Source organism: Lepidochelys kempii, chromosome 5 (genome assembly GCF_965140285.1).
Source record: "Lepidochelys kempii isolate rLepKem1 chromosome 5, rLepKem1.hap1, whole genome shotgun sequence".
Lineage (NCBI taxonomy): Eukaryota > Metazoa > Chordata > Testudines > Cheloniidae > Lepidochelys > Lepidochelys kempii.
The window spans coordinates 30,717,214-30,734,683 of NC_136384.1; the positions used below are offsets into that span (position 1 = coordinate 30,717,214).

Consider the following 17,470-nt stretch of genomic DNA (forward strand, 5'->3'; position numbering starts at 1 on the left):
ATCTTCTAGGCACTTCCCTTTCTCTGGAGGCGATAGGCATTATTAGGACAGGATTGTATTCCTAACAGCCCAATAGCATCTTATTTCAATGTGACTAATTTGGAATGTAAGGATCTGACCATTCGCTTCCCAGCTTATGGCTGCCTCTGCTGCTTAGCCAAAGATCTTAGCCTAAGCACAGGGCCTCAGACTGTCACAGTAAGAGAAGGACCTAACACCGGCAGACAGTGATTTTGGTTCTTTCTTTTATTTCTCTAAAACTAGCTAAGTGATAAGAATACACCTAAATTCTTAGCGTATAGTCCTTTACAGACAGGCCTGAATATCTATATCCTAACAACAATCATTCCGGGGTACAAAATATATCGGAAGGACAGAACTGGTCATGCTGGGGGGATGAGTGGCACTATATGTGAAAGAAAATGTAGAATCAAATGAAATAAAAATCTTAAATGAATCCACATGTTCCATAGAATCTCTATGGATAGTAGTTCCATGCTGAAATAAGAATATAACAGTAGGGATCTATTATCGACCACCTGACCAGGACAGTGATAGTGACAATGAAATGCTAAGGGAGATTAGAGAGGCTATCAAAATAAAGAACTAAATAATATTGGGGGATTTCAATTATCCCCATATTGACTAGGTACATGTCACCTCAGGACGAAATGCAGAGTCAAAATTTCTCGATACTTTAAATGACTGCTTCTTGGAGCAGCTGGTACAGAAACCCACAAGGGGAGAGGCAACTCTCGATCTAGTCCTGAGTGGAGCGCAGGATCTGGTCCAAGAGGTAACTATAATAGGACCATAATATAATAACATTTAACATTCCTGTGGTGGGAAGAACACCTCAACAGCCCAACACTGTGGCATTTAATTTCAGAAAGGGGAACTAGGCAAAAATGAAGAGGTTAGTTAAACAGAAATTAAAAGGTGCAGTGACTAGAGTGAAATCCCTGCAAGCCTCATGGACACTTTTCAAAGACACCATAAAAGAGGCTCAACTTAATTGTATACCCCATATTAAAAAACACAGTAAAAAAACTAAAAAAGAGCCACTGTGGCTTAACAACCATGTAAAAGAAGCAGTGAGAGATAAAAAGGCATCTTTTAAAAAGTGGAAGTCAAATCCTGGTGAGGTGAATAGAAAGGAGCATAAAGACTGCCAAAGTAAATGTAAAAATTTAATAAGAAAAGCCAAAAAGGAATTTGAAGAACAACTAGCCAAAAACTTAAAAGGTAATAACAAAATGTTTTTTAAGTACATCAGAAGCAGGAAGCCTGCTAAACAACCAGTGGGGCCCCTGGACTATCGAGATACAAAAGGAGTACTTAAAGATGATAAACATTGTGGAGAAACTAAATGAATTCTTTGCTTCAGTTTTCGTGGCTGAGGATGTTAGGGAGATTCCCAAACCTGAGCCGTCTTTTGTAGGTGACAAATCTGAGGAGGTTTGAATGAAGTGTCACTAGAGGAGGTTTTGGAATTAATTGAGAAACTTAAGAGTAACAGGTCCCCGGGACCAGATGACATTCACCCAAGAGTTTTGAAAGAACTCAAATGTGAAATTGTGGAACTATTAATTATGGTTTGTAACCTGTCCTTTAAATCAGCTTCTGTACCCAATGACTGGAAGATAGCTAATGTAACGCCAATATTTAAGAAGGGCTCTAGAGGTGATCCCGGCAATTACAGACAGGTAAGTCTAATGTCCATACCAGGCAAATTAGTTGGAACAATAGTAAAGAATAAAATTGTCAGACACATAGAAGAACATAAATTGTTGGGCAAAAGTCAACATGGTTTCTGTAAAGGGAGATCATGTCTTACTAAACTAGAAGAGGTCTTTGAGGGGGTCAACAAACATGTGGACAAGGGGGATCCAGTGGCCATAGTGTGCTTAGATTTCCAGAAAGCTTTTGTCAAGGTCCCTCACCAAAGGCTCTTACATAAATTAAGTTGTTATGGGATAAGAGGGAAGATCCTTTCATGGATTGAGAACTGGTTAAAAGACAGGGAACAAAGGGTAAATGGTAAATTTTCAGAACGTAGAGGGGTAACTAGTGGTGTTCCCCAAGGAACTCAATCCTATTCAACTTATTCATAAATGATCTGGAGAAAGGCGTAAACAGTGAGGTGGCAAAGTTTGCAGATGATACTAAACTGCTCAAGATAGTTAAGACCAAAGCAGACTGTGAAGAACTTCAAAAAGATCTCACAAAACTAAGTGATTGGGCAACAAAATGGCAAATGAAATTTAATGTGGATAAATGTACAGTAATGCACATTGGAAAAAATAACCCCAACTATACATACAATATGGTGGGGGCTAATTTAGCTACAACTAATCAGGCGAAAGATCTTGGAGTCATTGTGGGTAGTTCTCCAAAGATGTCCATGTAGTGTGCAGCGGCAGTCAAAAAAGCAAACGGGATGTTAGGAATCATTAAAAAAGGGAGAGAGAATAAGATGGAGAATATCTTATTGCCCTTATATAAATCCATGGTACGCCCACATCTTGAATACTACGTACAGATGTGGTCCCCTCATCTCAAAAAAGATATACTGGCATTAGAAAAGGTTCAGAAAAGGGGCAACTACAATGATTAGGGGTTTGGAACGGGTCCCATATGAGGAGAGATTAAAGAGGCTAGGACTTTTCAGCTTGGAAAAGAGGAGACTAAGGGGGGATATGATAGAGGTATATAAAATCATGAGTGGTGTGGAGAAAGTAAATATGCAAAAGTTATTTACTTGTTCCCATAATATAAGAACTAGGGGCCACCAAATGAAATTAATGGGCAGCAGGTTTAAAACAAATAAAAGGAAGTTGGTCTTCACTCAGTGTACAGTCAACCTGTGGAACTCCTTACCTGAGGAGGTTGTGAAGGCTAGGACTATAACAGGGTTTCAAAGAGAACTGGATAAATTCATGGAGGTTAAGTCCATTAATGGCTATTAGCCAGGATAGGTAAGGAATGGTGTCCCTAGCCTCTGTTTGTCAGAGGTTGGAGATGGATGGCAGGAGAGAGATCACTTGATCATTACCTGTTAGGTTCACTCCCTCTGGGGCAACTGGTATTGGCTACTGTTGTCAGACAGGATACTGGGCTGGATGGACCTTTGGTCTGACCAGTATGGCCATTCTTATGTTCTTATGTGTGTGTTCTCAGAGTAGTGTAATGTTGGCATCAGGTGTGCACTACTCATTTGTCCAAGATGATAATGAATTATTGTACAATGCTGTGATGGAGGAGGAGGGAGGGTTTTTAATCCAAGCTGTATCTTCACCATAGTATCTGAGCACCAAGAAGTCTCAAGAAGTAAGAGGTGTTCAATAGTGTACAGTTGGGTACATTCGGGAAATGGGGTGGACACCGGGAAATGCACAGTCATCAACTGCTTAATCTGATTTACATATTCAATGTGTCTTAGTTTCAGTGGAGCAATGTAAATAAACCATTCAGAGATCACAATTTTGCATTAACCTTGTCCTCCTTAGGTCTGACTAGTTTGCTGGGACTGGGCATTGCAGCTCCTAATTCTGCATTCCCACAGATGGTGACAACGTTTGGTTTAGCTGGAATAGTAGGGTACCACACGGTCTGGGGTGTGACCCCTGCTCTTCACTCTCCACTCATGTCCGTGACTAATGCCATCTCAGGTAGGTGACTGCCCTGCAGCTATGTGTGTTGTCTAGAGGAAATATTGGGTGCAGCTATGATATTTTATGAGCTTTTAGTAGCAGTTTAATCCTCTGTATTTAAGATGCCACGGAGCCAGTTTTGGTGCTATTCCAACTGAACCTTTTGCCATAAATAGCAAAGATAACAGATTTCATGTGTAGTTCTAACTACTGGTAGCATTCTTCAAAGAGAATTAGTTACAAATCTGTATAGGCAAACATACTGCATATTTTTAAAAGCAATTAGCCATATAACTGGGTTGTCTTTTGCTTGGGACATGGTAACCTCTTTCCTGCATACCATACCTCTCCCTTCCAATCTATCCAAAATCCTGCAACTAAAATCATCTTCGTCTCCTTCCTTTCTGGCAGGCTTGCTGCTCTCTGCTTCCCTCCCCTTCCACATCACATTCAAGTCTCTTAGTCCTCACCTTTCAGGTCCTAAACAATCTGTGTTTACATCTCTGGTTTCACTTCTTCCTACTTCCTCTTTTACTCGCTTCACTCCTCTTAAGCCTCTCTCCTTCTCCTGTTCTCATCTTCATGCCTTCTTCAATGTTACGCTTTTATACTTGGAGTGGCCATCTTTCATGTTCCTTCTCAAAACTCACTTCTGGAAAGTCTCCCACTAATGACCTCCATGAGGTTTAAAACCCGCTCCTTGCCCTTAAAAAATTACACCAGCACTTGAGCTAGTCTGAGTCTGAACAGCTTTGTCTGCTTTTCCTGGACTGTAAGATCTTTCAAACAGGCCATCTCCTCTTAATGTTTATACAGCACCATACAGAGTTGCAATTACTGCCATTTTAATAATGAAATTAGGATTGACAGTAAACTGGCCATCACTTTGGAAATAACGGCTGTTCTCAGCCCTCATGAACAACAAAACAGGTCACATTTGTGGCCTAATAACTCAGCCTTTCATTTATAGATGTACAGCCAGTGCTGCTTAAGTTAACATTTAATGTGTTATATTCCAAAAATATATTGGTCTGTTACTTTTTACTAATGTGTTCTGTAGCACACTGGGATAGTTTTTGCAGTGAAATAAAATTATTGGCAATCTTAATTCAGAGGGATTAAACTACAGTAATGTGTACAGTGTTTGGCAAAACTATAATCAAGTGGTGTCTATTGATTCTTGAACAGAGATCGCTGCTTGGTATATAATCACCTGTTTATATTCAATAACTTACTTGTATCTTTTTCTAATAGGACTGACTGCAGTTGGTGGGCTGGCATTGATGGGAGGAAACTATTTCCCTGAAAGTACTCCTCAGGGTCTTGCTGTGCTTGCCGCTTTTGTGTCATCTGTCAACATTGCCGGTATGAGCATGTTAACTTTCTATGAACATGAATCAAAATGCACTGTGACCACAGTCCATTAATGCCTTCCACTTTTGTAGTGGTATAGATTTAAAGGACTCTAATTTAATTTATGGATTGGAATCACTTAAAAAGCAAACAAGCGAGTATGGTTGTTGACGGTTGCATTCTTGTGTGCCCCTTCTGTGATGTGACTTTCTGTTGGAGAAAGTCTTAGGACACCAGTGGTCCTTTATAGTTTAATCACTTTAGTGATTACATGGAATACATGTATTCCTCTGCATCGTGAGATGGTATTGTATTTGTCCATCTCCCTTCTTTCCAGTTCAAAATTGTGGCCAATCTACAAAAAGACTCATAATAAAAATAGGGAAAATAAGTCTTTCCACTATGTAACATGGAAGGTCACCTGACTCCTTTGAAGACTGTTCCTGGCTTGGACTGGGAGGGAAGGGAGCAAGCATAATCTCCCTTCTGATACCTCTGTTGGTAAAAGTTTTGACATGTGGTTAGGGTGTTGGTGGCATAAACAGAGGACAACCACTGCAGAATTTTCATTGGAAACTCCAGTGTGTGTCAGTGCATTTCTGTCCCACAGTAGAGAGGAGAAGTACGATACAGGCATGGATGATGAGTGGTGTGATCATCAATGAGCTATGCTGCTGAACAGGTCGACAATTGAGAGTAATGGCAGATGGGTAGGCCACCTTGCAAATCCGTGTGGTGTCCTACAGATCTTGGTATCTGTCTGTGGTTTCCAGCCCACCAACCCCTCCCTCCAATTGGATGAATTTCCTGTGTAGTCTAAAGAAAGTAGTTATATATGACTTTAATTCTAGATACCTGTATACTGGCTGGTACACCAGATTCCAAGTTTTCCAAAGCCCTTACTCATGTCCCAGTGGTTACTAGGATTAACGACATTTTTTCCTAGTAGGTTGGCCAAGGCCTAGTTTCAGCTTTTTTTTTTTCTTTTGTACTTTGGCAAGGTGGCTTTCTGGTTACGCAGAGAATGCTGGATATGTTCAAGCGTCCTACTGATCCCCCTGAATACAATTACCTGTACCTGCTCCCTGCTGGTGTCTTTGTAGGGGGATATGCAGCTGCTCTCCAGGGTGGCTATAATATTGAACAGGTAAGAAGATCCTTCATTTTCTGTCATTTGCTGATCCAGCTTTCAGCAGGTCTCTTTCCCATTTGGCAACTGGTCTTAAAGTACACAGTGTTCAAATCACTTTGATCAAACAGGTTTTGAAATAAACCTGCAAAAGGAACTGTATCCCGCTGTCCTTCATCTCCCACCCAACTCTTTCTCAAATTGCCTCTAGTTTTACCTCGTTATTTATACATGTGGTAAGATGACATGGGCAAGGGATCAGAACCAGGCAAGACAAGGTCAAACGACTTTTCTGACATTTTGCAGGTTTGTAAGTAACTTAAATGCCAAAACTATTGTAGCATTAACTTCATTGTGGGAAAGGAAAAAATACACTCTGTCGGTCTTGTTCCCTTTCTCCCCCCACACACTGAATTGCTATTCTTTCAGCATTACTTTCTTCTCTGTGCTTTGCCATGCTTTCCACTTACTGGGAATGCTTCACTCTTCAGTTTACATTATGAATTCCCTCTCCCCTTTACCTGATGGCTGGGATATGGAGCTTGTCTGTACGTCAAGTACAGGCTTTTAGAGCAAGCATCCACTGAGTGCTAGTGACATGTCATACTTTTCTGTTGATAGGCTTTGGAGGGCACAAACTATTAATGGCTTTTCATCCTCTGTTTATTTCCACACAGGCAGCCAAGTGTTAGCTAACTCCATGAGCTAGCTCCAAACCTGCAAATGAACCCTGGACATTGACTTTAGTTTTGCAAAGTTTCTAAATAACAACCTCTTTAAAATATCTTTATATTTCTAAAATAGCAGCAGGGTTTTTTGCATTATGAACAAATCTCTTAAAAACGAATAGCAGAAATAAAGCTTAAATGCTATTGAAATGAGTGCTCTAGCAATACCTAAGAACGAAATAGAGAGCGAAGAGTTTTTTGAAAATTTAAAACAAAGGTAGGAGTTCTTTTACCTATGTCTTAAAACTTTACCCCACAACAAATGTGGTTTACAAGGGACATGTAGAGGGATGGGATTCTGAGCTAAGGCCATGTCTACAAAGATTCAGCCCAGAAGGAATGATAAGAGAGAAGGTCTTAAAAATAATCCCATTTCTCACAAGGTAGAATATCTTATTATAGTGCTGCTTGTTCAGATTCAGATCATACTACTTAAGAAAATGGAAATAAATTACCTTTTATTTTTTGTGGCAGTAACAATCTAAACTAACTTTGTCACGGGGATTTATAACACAGTATTTTACAAACACCAATTTTATGCTATTTAAATGATTATTTAAATGTATCCATGTAAGCTAATTTTTTTTCTTTTGTAAACAGGAAGCCAAATGTATCATAAGTAAACATCAACAATTGTTTCCATGCCCATTAGGACAGTTGAAGCAAAACTCCTCAAATTTTGATTTAAATACAAGATTTTAAAATGACCACAATCACATTACAGCAACAAATTTGCACACCACAGGAAAATCTCTAACTCCTCCTCAGGAGCGTTGGTTAAGATCAAATCCACCTTTGTGAACCATCAGCACTAAAAAATCTGTCTTTCACATAATGATCAGAAAGATTTTAATATATATATGTGTGTTTCCATTATTTTAAAGATGATCTATCTGGGCTCAGGCTTGTGTTGTGTTGGTGCTCTGGCTGGTCTGTCCACTCAAGGAACTGCTCGCCTGGGTAATGCTTTGGGTATGATAGGTGTTGCCGGAGGTTTGGCGGCTACTCTTGGAGGCCTTAAACCATCACCAGAATTGTTGGCTCAGATGTCAGGTGCAATGACCCTTGGTGGCACCATAGGTGAGTACAGCACCATGTAAAAGTCAGTTTTATAACTTACAAGTGAAATTAATAGCTCATGGTTACATGCCCACTTTTGATATCTTTACTCTAACTTAGCGCCTATAGAGTGCTTTTATCCTTCTATCAAAGCAGTTTACTCTGGTGGGATGAAAATTGTGATCCCCACTTCTCAGATAAGGAGCTGCCTGCTTACAACAAAGTACATTTTACCCACCCACGTCCCCCTGCCATAGTAACAAGTGGGATACCAGTCCTGCTGCAAAGCTCAATACCAAGGTCATTAATGAAGATATTCAATGAGATCAAGTTCAAAGGCTGATCCTTGAGGAACTCCACTAGTAACCTTCCTGCAGCCCGATAATTTACCTTTCAGCACAACCCTTGGTGTCATGTCTTTAGCCACCCACCTCACAATTACTGTACTAATCCCAATTTTCTCCGTTTTAACTAATAATTTCCCATTTATTACTGTATCAAATGCCTTGCTAAAGTCCAAATAGATTAAATTTACTACACTCCCCTTGTCTAAAAAAAAACAGTTATCAAAGAAAGATATTGGGGTAGTCTAGTCTGGCACAATCTACCTTTGTTAAACCTTGTTGCATTTTATCCCTTTTTCCGGTTACCACCAGGTCTTTAATTATTATTTCCGTCAAAATTTGTTCTGAAGGCTTGCATACTATTGAGGTCAGACTAATGGATCTGTAGTTGCCCAGCTCGCTCAGTAAGAAAATTAAGGAACAGAGAGACTAAGTGATTTGCCCAAGCTCACACTGCAGGTTAGTTACTGACTGAGAAACTGAAATCTGGTCTCCTGAGTCTAGTCAGATTTCCTCTCTTTTTAGACTATGCTGCCGCATATAAAAGGAATACTGACTCCAGTGGAAGCTTCTCAGGTGGCTGTTGTCTAATACTAATAAATTTCTGATTTTTTGATTTCCTTATTCGTACAATGTCCCCTAGGTACAAAATTACTGACATTACTCTATTGAACAGAATACACAAGCTCATGATCACATAAAACAGTACCTTATAATATTTTAATTCTTTGTCTCCAACTCTTACCAGGTTTGACAATTGCTAAACGCATCCAGATTTCAGATTTACCTCAGCTAGTGGCTGCTTTCCATAGTTTGGTAGGTTTGGCTGCCGTGCTCACCTGTGTAGCAGAGTACATGATTGAGTATCCTCATTTCGCTACTGATCCAGCTGCAAACCTCACCAAGATTGTGGCGTATCTTGGCACATACATTGGTGGTGTGACTTTCAGTGGCTCCCTCATAGCTTACGGGAAACTGCAAGGTGAGTGTTGTCCATATTGGCTAAAAGCAAATTTTAAAATTTATTTTGTTTTTGTCATTGACTCTCACACTCATTCAATAAACTGTGTGTGTGGAGTTAAAAAAAATTCTGTTTTACAGAAAGTGTATCAGGTGAGTTAATATAGGCTTAACTTGAGGGGTTTTTTAAATGCTGCCTTGCACTTTTTAAATGTGTTGTGTAGTGCTTTATTTGTGGATGATCTGCGTTCAGTCTCCTTATGGACAGTATTTCTCATGTTAATTAACAAATAATGTAAACAATCCCTAGCCCACATTATCCAAAACTTAGTACTGCTTTGGATTTCTTTATTTCATGTACTGTACATGCTTGCTGTCTGGACATAATTTTCTTTTACTGAAATTTATTAAAATTAAAAGTACATTAATCATCTGGCCAAGTAGACAATTTAGGGTGACATCATGGCCCTATTAAAGTCAATAGGGGTTCTGTCACTGACTTCCATGGGATTTCTCACTTAGAGTACAGATTTCTTTTACTAAATCAATTGACTTCGCAAATGTTACATGACCCTATTTTAAACAGTCAAATTCATTAAAGTAATCTTATTTAGATGCATTTCTGCCTACATACCAAATGAAATCTGTCTCTTCTTTTTACATTTATAAACATTCCTGTGATACATAGGATCTTTAAAGATTCACCAACACCTGATGATTGTTCTGTACCTGAAGTACTAATCCTTCATTTGACATAAGTTGATTGCTGTGGAAGTGATTGAGTGAACACTTCAGTGCATAGGTACAAGAAATCGAAGACCATGTCCATACTAGGGCACTCTAGCTAAAAATTCTCACCAGTGCTAACCAATGTTCCCTCTAATTTTTGACAGGCCGTGTGCGCAAAAAATTTCTTATGTGCAAATTTTTGTGTGTGCGATGTTTCGCCCTGTGCGCGGGGTTTAGGATCTGTGTGTACACGCACAGCTTAGAGGGAACAGTGGTGCTAACCCTGGTATAGCTTGTAGTAGCACTACTGGGAATTTTTAGCTGAAATTTCTCTGTATAAACAAGGCCTCACACAGAAGGTGGAAATAGAATATACAAACAAGGTGGTTTGCCCAGATAATTTCTCTAGTAGAGTGCTTTAGGAGGGGGCAGCTTTTCCTTGCTACCTCGTGAGCTCAAATCCTGAGTTGCCTGCCCCAATCCACCATCTCCTCTCCCTTTTCACCTTCGTAGTACCATTGATGGGACATCCTTGTTTCCATTACTGAGCCAGAGATACCAGAATACTCTTCTTTGTTCCTAGCACTGGAAGACTGCCCTCCCCCGAGATTTCTTGCCCTCCCCCGAGAATGGTCCTCCTTCTGAATAAACAGGCCTTGACCTGTGATAGGAGATGCTCATTGCCCGAGTTCCTCCTGTTTGCTGGGTGAGGTGCTGCAGTTTTTCTTGGTTCTGGCACCCCTTGTGGGTTGTTGCCCTTGCTGGATGGGTCTCCAGTGTCTCAGCCCTCTGGTGAAGTCACAGAGTCAAACTTGGGGTAACAGAAGTTCAACACACAGTCTGCCCTTATTAGGGTCTTCAGCACTGTCTTGGGGCCCTTCAAATCTAGCCCCTTTTTTGGGCCTTAGGTAAAGAGTCCAACTGGAACTGTTGGTCTCCCCTCACCATGGTCTTCACTGCTGGGCCCCTTTGAGTCCTGCTCTTCACTTGGGCCTCTCAACTGAGTCTTGTCTCCTTGTCAGGGCTGAGGCCAATTCGCTAATGGCCGGTGCAGGGACCAACCCACTACTCCAGGTCCCAGCCTAGAGACCCCTACACACAGCAGCCACGTACTGCTTCCTTTGGTTTGCTGCTGCTATTTCATAGTCCTTTCCCCCTGTAGCTCCTTTCTCTTCACCCTGACCCCTGGGCTGAAGTGCTTAAATCCTCTTTCTCCTCACTGAATGCAAGTACCACCAGGACCTTTCTTCTGATTCTGTTCTCGAGCTTCATTGATCAGCAACAAACACCCTTACTTGCTCCTCTGGTCCCAGCCAGGAACTGAACTGCTTAGGCACTGCAGGTCCTTTTAACTGAGCCTCTTGTGTTCTGTCATTAAACATACAGCTAAGGGTAGCATAAAATCCCTCCTTTACCTGTAAGGGGTTAAGAAGCTCAAATAACCTGACTGGCACCTGACCTAAAGGACCAATAAGGGAAGAAGATACTTTCAGATCTGTGGGGGAAGGTTTTGTTTGTGCTTTCCTTGTTCTCTCTCTCGGACAGAGAGGGACCAGGGCAGGAAAAAAACATCTCTTAAAACCCTACCTGAAATAAGCATCTAAGATTACAAAAATTGTAAGTAATAGCAAGTAAATGTGTTAGATTATCTTTTGTTTTAGCTTGTGAATTTTCCCTATGCTAAGAGGGACGTTTATTCCTGTTTTTGTAACTTTGAAGTTGAGCCTAGAGGGGAAACCTCTGTTTTAAATCTTTTTTATTACCCTGTAAAATTACCTTCCATCCTGATTTTACAGAGGTGCTGCTTTTCATAGAATATCAGGGTTGGAAGGGACCTCAGGAGATCATCTAGTCCAACCCCCTGCTCAGAGCAGGACCCCAATCCCCAATTTTTGCCCCAGATCCCTAAATGGCCCCCTCAAGGATTGAACTCACAACCCTAGGTTTAGCAGGCCAATGCTCAAACCACTGAGCTATCTGTCCCCCACCATTATTATTTTCTTTATTATAAAGTTCTTCTTTTAAAAACCTGATTGATTTTAGTGTCCTAAAGATAAAGGGTCTTTGCTCACTTTGTTAACCTATTGGTTAGTATATATTGTCAAGCCTCCCCAGGAAAGGGGGTGAAGAGGTTTGGGGGAATATTTTTGGGAAACAGGGACTCCAAGTGGCCCTTTTCCCTGAATGTTTGTCTAAATCACTTAGTGGTGGCAGCAATACCATCCAAGGACAAAGAAAGGATTTGTGCCTTGGGGAAGTTTTAACCTAAGCTGGTAGAAATAAATTTAGGGGGTCTTTTATGCGGGTCCCCACTTCTGTACTCCAGAGTTCAGAGTGGGGAGTGAACGCTGACAGGTTCTGATTGGCTGGCTGCTTCCCTGCAGCCTTTCTAGGTGTGGCGGACCCACCTTCATTGCGCCTTTCCTGGTGTGTGGTAGGACCACAAAGCCTTCAGTAGTCACAGAGCCCTTTTTTGTTACTTTCTGATGAAATATATGTAACCCTTCTGCCCGTCAGAGTTGGCAGCAACAAGGGCCGAGTTCAGTATCTAGGGGTTTCATTCCAATCCAATAACACTATGCAAAACCGGCTCGAGCCCCCACCCAGTGACCTGGGACAAATATATACCTCCCCCACTGGGCGCCTCCAAGAGGCGATACTTCCCCTCTCGCAAGCACAGAGAAGCCTTTTAATAACCGAGAGAAACAATGTGGTATTATGTTGGGGAAACACCACCAACAGGATTCCTAACACAACCCATGAGCAAAAAACCCACCCCAAGCAAATTGGGACGTGTCCTTTCCCTTTGGTTCTTGAGTCCAGCAACCCAGAATCACCCAAAGTCCCAAAAATCTCTGTCCCTGGTCAGGGCAGCCCCAGAGTTCAAAAGTTTATCTGCAGAGTTTTACCTCCCAACCTCAGTAGAGATGTGTGTGTGTGTGGGGGTGGGCTGGTGGTGGTTAAGGGGCATCTTAACGTGGTCGAAAGCTGATTGCCCCTCCTCTCCACGGGGCTCCACTCTGCCAGCTGCCCCCATTAGCTGCTCCAGGCATCCAACAAACTGCTCTGCTCTGCCAGCTGTCCCGCAAACTGCTCTGCTGTATATCTTCAGGCTCCCGCGCTACTTAACACAACACTCAGTGATTTCAGCTCTTAGTAAGTTTAGCTCTTTTGTGATTTCAGCTTGAAGTAGGGGAGCCTCAGTGCTGGTGCATCATTAGCCCAAAGTGAATTCAGCTCAGCAGCCTGTAACTAGATTCCTAATGGAATCAAAATTAGCTCTGATATTCCACAGTGGAGAGAGGAGGAAGTGCAATTAGCATGTAAGGTCCTCACCAGGGGGCCTATACCACCAAGTATTAATACTTGTTCCCAGCCTCTCTCCGTTTACTGGGTTTTGGAACCCATGACCCTTGCCTAGTGAGTGCTGCTTAGTTGATGGTGAGTCCCTCCATCATAACAAAAGGCCAAGTACAGTTCCACTGTCCTTGATTCATGTAATCAGGATAATAACAGTTTATTCCTGCCCCAATAACAGAGAAACTGGGGCTCCTACAGCAGCCAAAGTGACCATCTAGGCAGGGGGTGTGTGCCTATGCAAATGAGATCAGCCCCTGAAGTTCTTTTCTACAACCCACCATGACTCACCATCAGAAGTCAGGGTAGAGCTCATCCTGATTCTGCTTACATATATATGAATGTAGAATCTGTACCTAATTGGGGATTGGCATTGTGTGGTACTTCTGGTCCTGCTATAGATAGCACAAGTAAGTCTTCACCTCAGAGCTAGAACTGTATATGTAATGCATGTTCCTTTCTGCATTCACATTCTCTCTCTCTCTCTCTCTAATCCAATCCAATCCAATCTGCTTGTTTTTATCATGAGAAATTCAGGTCAGGTTTACCTTGGAATATTCTGTGGTGACTGGAGAACTTTAGAAATTAATAAACATCATAAGGCACTAAAAACTGGGCAACTGAGAGGGAGGGATTTTTATTCTGACAGTTTAAACTTCGTTTTTGTTAATACTTATATAATGCCAATGCTTAATTAACACTTCAGGGAAAGGATATATTTGTTCCTTCCTCCTGTTAAAGTCAAAATACTCATCTCTAAGGGCGCCCCCTCCCCTCCACCACCCAAAAAAAGAAGTCTCAAGCAAGAATAGATTTGATGTTCCTAGGAGTCCCACTTAACTTTGTCTGTCTAGCACATTGTTTCAACGAGTTCTCTAAAGCTCATAACATTTCCCTGGGTATTCATTAGCTATGTCTCCTCCCTAGAGATGTTATGCACAATCCAACGATACATGCTTGCATTTTTAATACAATGAGCTCCTAAGATACTGAAACTTAGTTCAGTAAAGTTTGTCTAGGAAACTGCCATATCTGCCAGTTTCTGCCTTTAACTTTGAATTTAACTTTGTTTTTGGGAGTTTTACTTTCCTTTAATCTCTTGGGGGGGACGGGGGAGTCAGCTGTCACTCATGCATTTTAGGTTTTAAATGTGATAATGTTTGATTCCAGGTGTCCTGAACTCTGCACCACTCCTTCTGCCAGGCCGGCACTTACTGAATGCAGGTTTGCTGGCCGCTAGCATTGGTGGAATGATTCCATATATGATTGATCCTAGTTATACTACAGGACTTACCTGTTTAGGTTCAGTGTCAGCACTCTCTGCTATTATGGTAAGTCAGTGTGTCGCACAATACACAAAGTGAACAGCAATTACTGACATATAGAATTTATTTTGTTGCAATATCTGTTTTGCTGCAATATATGCTGAATGCCCACATAGCAAGGGAGCCCAGGGGAATCAGCATGTACAGAATTGTCAGGTGTTTTTTTGCCACATACCAAAATTGTCCCATCATCTATTGTGATGCAGTGGTTATCATGCCATAAACCAGAGCTACTGTATCATGGACCCATGTGAGCAGATGAAGCTAATCTGTAAGAACTCAGGTAAGGTGTGGTTTAGCATATAGCTTTACAAGATGTGTAACTTTTGTATCCCTTTAAAATGTAAAATATTACCTTTTTGCTGAAGTATGCTATATCATAAGCTACTTCCTACCACATATATTGGACACCTCTGCTGTGATGCCCTGGTAAAAACTGTGGTACTGGAGTGGAATGGGAGCTAGCGTGGGACTTTAAAGGATCTGAAATTAGGCCTCGGTTCAGCAAAGTACTTACACATATGTTTAGTTTTGCTGAATCTGGGTCTTGGTGAGGACAAAACTAGTTTACTGTGCTGAATTATCCTTCTTGCCTTTGCTATTTTGGGCATTCAGCACCTTACAAATACCTTTTAGTTCACTTTAAAAATAAATTACAGTAAAATTTGAATTCACCTTTTTAACTCAAGTACTGTATCACGAATTAATGGAACTATTCACAAATAGGATAAAATAAAGACGATCAAGAGAGACCTGTTTAACGATGCCACAACATATTTATAGAGCTTCTACAAGTCTCTTTTTTTTTTCTTGGTACATCAGCAGCATGGTTTCTCTTTGAATTGTAAACCTGTTGCTTTTAGGGATATAATCACTTATTTTTAATCAAGGTCAGTGTTAACAAAAGACCTTATTTGTGAAGCTGTGTAATGTGTTTTTTCTGTCTAATCTTTGAAGGCAGAAATTATCAGAAATCCTATATGTTAATCTCTTTTACGTAGAACATACTTGAGTGTGTGGATCAAATCATTTTGGGATCTAATTTAAAGCTTTTTAGTAAATATCTGCAGTAAAACTCACATCTCTGTTGCTTACAATTTGTAAGGTTATGCTGAAATGTATATATATTTTTTTCATCTTCAGGGTGTCACTTTAACAGCGGCTATAGGAGGTGCTGACATGCCTGTAGTTATTACTGTACTGAACAGTTATTCTGGATGGGCTCTGTGTGCTGAAGGCTTCCTGCTTAACAACAACTTGCTGACCATTGTTGGCGCTCTCATTGGTTCCTCTGGTGCCATCCTCTCTTACATCATGTGTGTGGTAAGAATTAAATAGAAATTGTGTTCATACTTGAAGTTGTATTGCAAAATAACTGGGGAGCCATGCTCAGAATCTGCACTGGGCAAGGAAGGGATGTAGGCAAAACTGCTATGACCTGTTAATGCTGTTTAGAGACTGGTAAATTTCTTTATGGTCTTAATTCAAATTGTTGGATTGGACAGACTGAACCTTTTGTGAAAGTAGAAGAAGCAATTCAAAGATCAAACATGCCTGACTTTTCTGCAGTTCTGAAACACTTCTCCTTTATAAGGCCCCATTTCAACAACCCTTCCCTAAGCAGCAAAGTACTGAAGACTCTGTTTTTAATTCCCATTGACTCAGTGCTCAATTCAAAGTTAAGCATGCTCTTAAATGCTTTGCAGATCTGGAGCCTAGGAATCTGATACAAAATCCATTGAAATCAGGGAGAGTCATTCCATTGACTTCAGTGGGCTAAGGATCACACCATGAATACCTAAGTAGTCTGACTCCTCAGACTTGAACATCTTTGTAATCTTTATCCATTAGCAGTATAAATGAGGTTGAGACTTGTCTGTCTGTGTTCACAGGAAAGCCTGTTTTCATGAGTGAACTCAGCTATGAACCTTTACAAAGCCTGTAATGTGTGTGGTTCAATCTGATGATGGCTTTACTTACCATTTGAGTTAGTAATCTACAGTCCTAAGTGATGTTAGATTGGTTTGTTCAGAGTTTGATGAATATGAATCTCCACTGGGTGGCAGCAGATGCACATTAGTCTGTTATTTACAAATCTGGAATAATGTTAAGGGTTTAAGTTTAACCTGTCATGTGTAATCCTATTTTAGTATTAGTAATGGACTGTGCTCCTGGAATGCTTCCACACTAGTCTTTTTTTCTTCTTTTCCTCCAGCCCTTCTCGTTTTCTAAGCGGGATAGATAGCAGAAAACTGTGTCCTTACTGTGCAACAACTGCCATTTTTGTCTGTTTCCACTATATAATTTTCAGACCTTTTGGTTTCTCCTCCAACTCTTGCCTTCTTTCATATCAATGTTGCCATCTGTTCCCCTCCTGATATTTCCCTGTTACTAACTATGACTGTCTTCCATTACTCTGTTCCTGTTAAATTAGAGTTGGTATTGTGCAAAATGTCCTGTATAATTTAATGTGAACTTTTGTTTAAACTGTTGCTCAAGAAAGATAAGTAAAAAGGTATGGTATGCATGGCCTGATCAGGTCTGTACACAGGGAAGTTTGGAGAGTAGGGGCAATCATGTTATATTTGCAAACTTTGGAGAGTTTAGCTTTTAAGATGATATTCAGTGACTCTTGTACTGTTTTAACCCAGTATAGATAACAGTCAATCAGCATAACTGCAACTGAGTTACTGAAGTGCAATAAACACAATAATGTGGTGATATTTTTCAGCAGGTGTCAGTTTTCTACCTTCCCCTAAGTAATGGACTTTGTTCCATGTTATGAACTGCCTTCCAAAATGTCGCTTTAAATGCATTACTATAATCCATGGGA

At 40.7% G+C, this 17,470-nt stretch overlaps 1 protein-coding gene across 7 annotated transcripts in view; it reads left to right on the forward strand.

Annotated features, from left to right (window-relative positions):
* NNT (nicotinamide nucleotide transhydrogenase) overlaps positions 1-17,470 on the forward strand; it is a 92,901-nt gene that overhangs the window by 45,956 nt on the left and 29,475 nt on the right. For all 7 annotated transcript variants that reach the window (XM_073343880.2, XM_073343879.2, XM_073343884.2 and 4 more), the window contains 7 exons: positions 3,510-3,671; positions 4,908-5,018; positions 6,008-6,153; positions 7,748-7,943; positions 9,015-9,248; positions 14,483-14,643; positions 15,781-15,960. In XM_073343880.2, the coding sequence (XP_073199981.1) occupies positions 3,510-3,671; positions 4,908-5,018; positions 6,008-6,153; positions 7,748-7,943; positions 9,015-9,248; positions 14,483-14,643; positions 15,781-15,960 (1,190 nt within the window). The remainder of the gene's footprint in view (positions 1-3,509; positions 3,672-4,907; positions 5,019-6,007; positions 6,154-7,747; positions 7,944-9,014; positions 9,249-14,482; positions 14,644-15,780; positions 15,961-17,470) is intronic.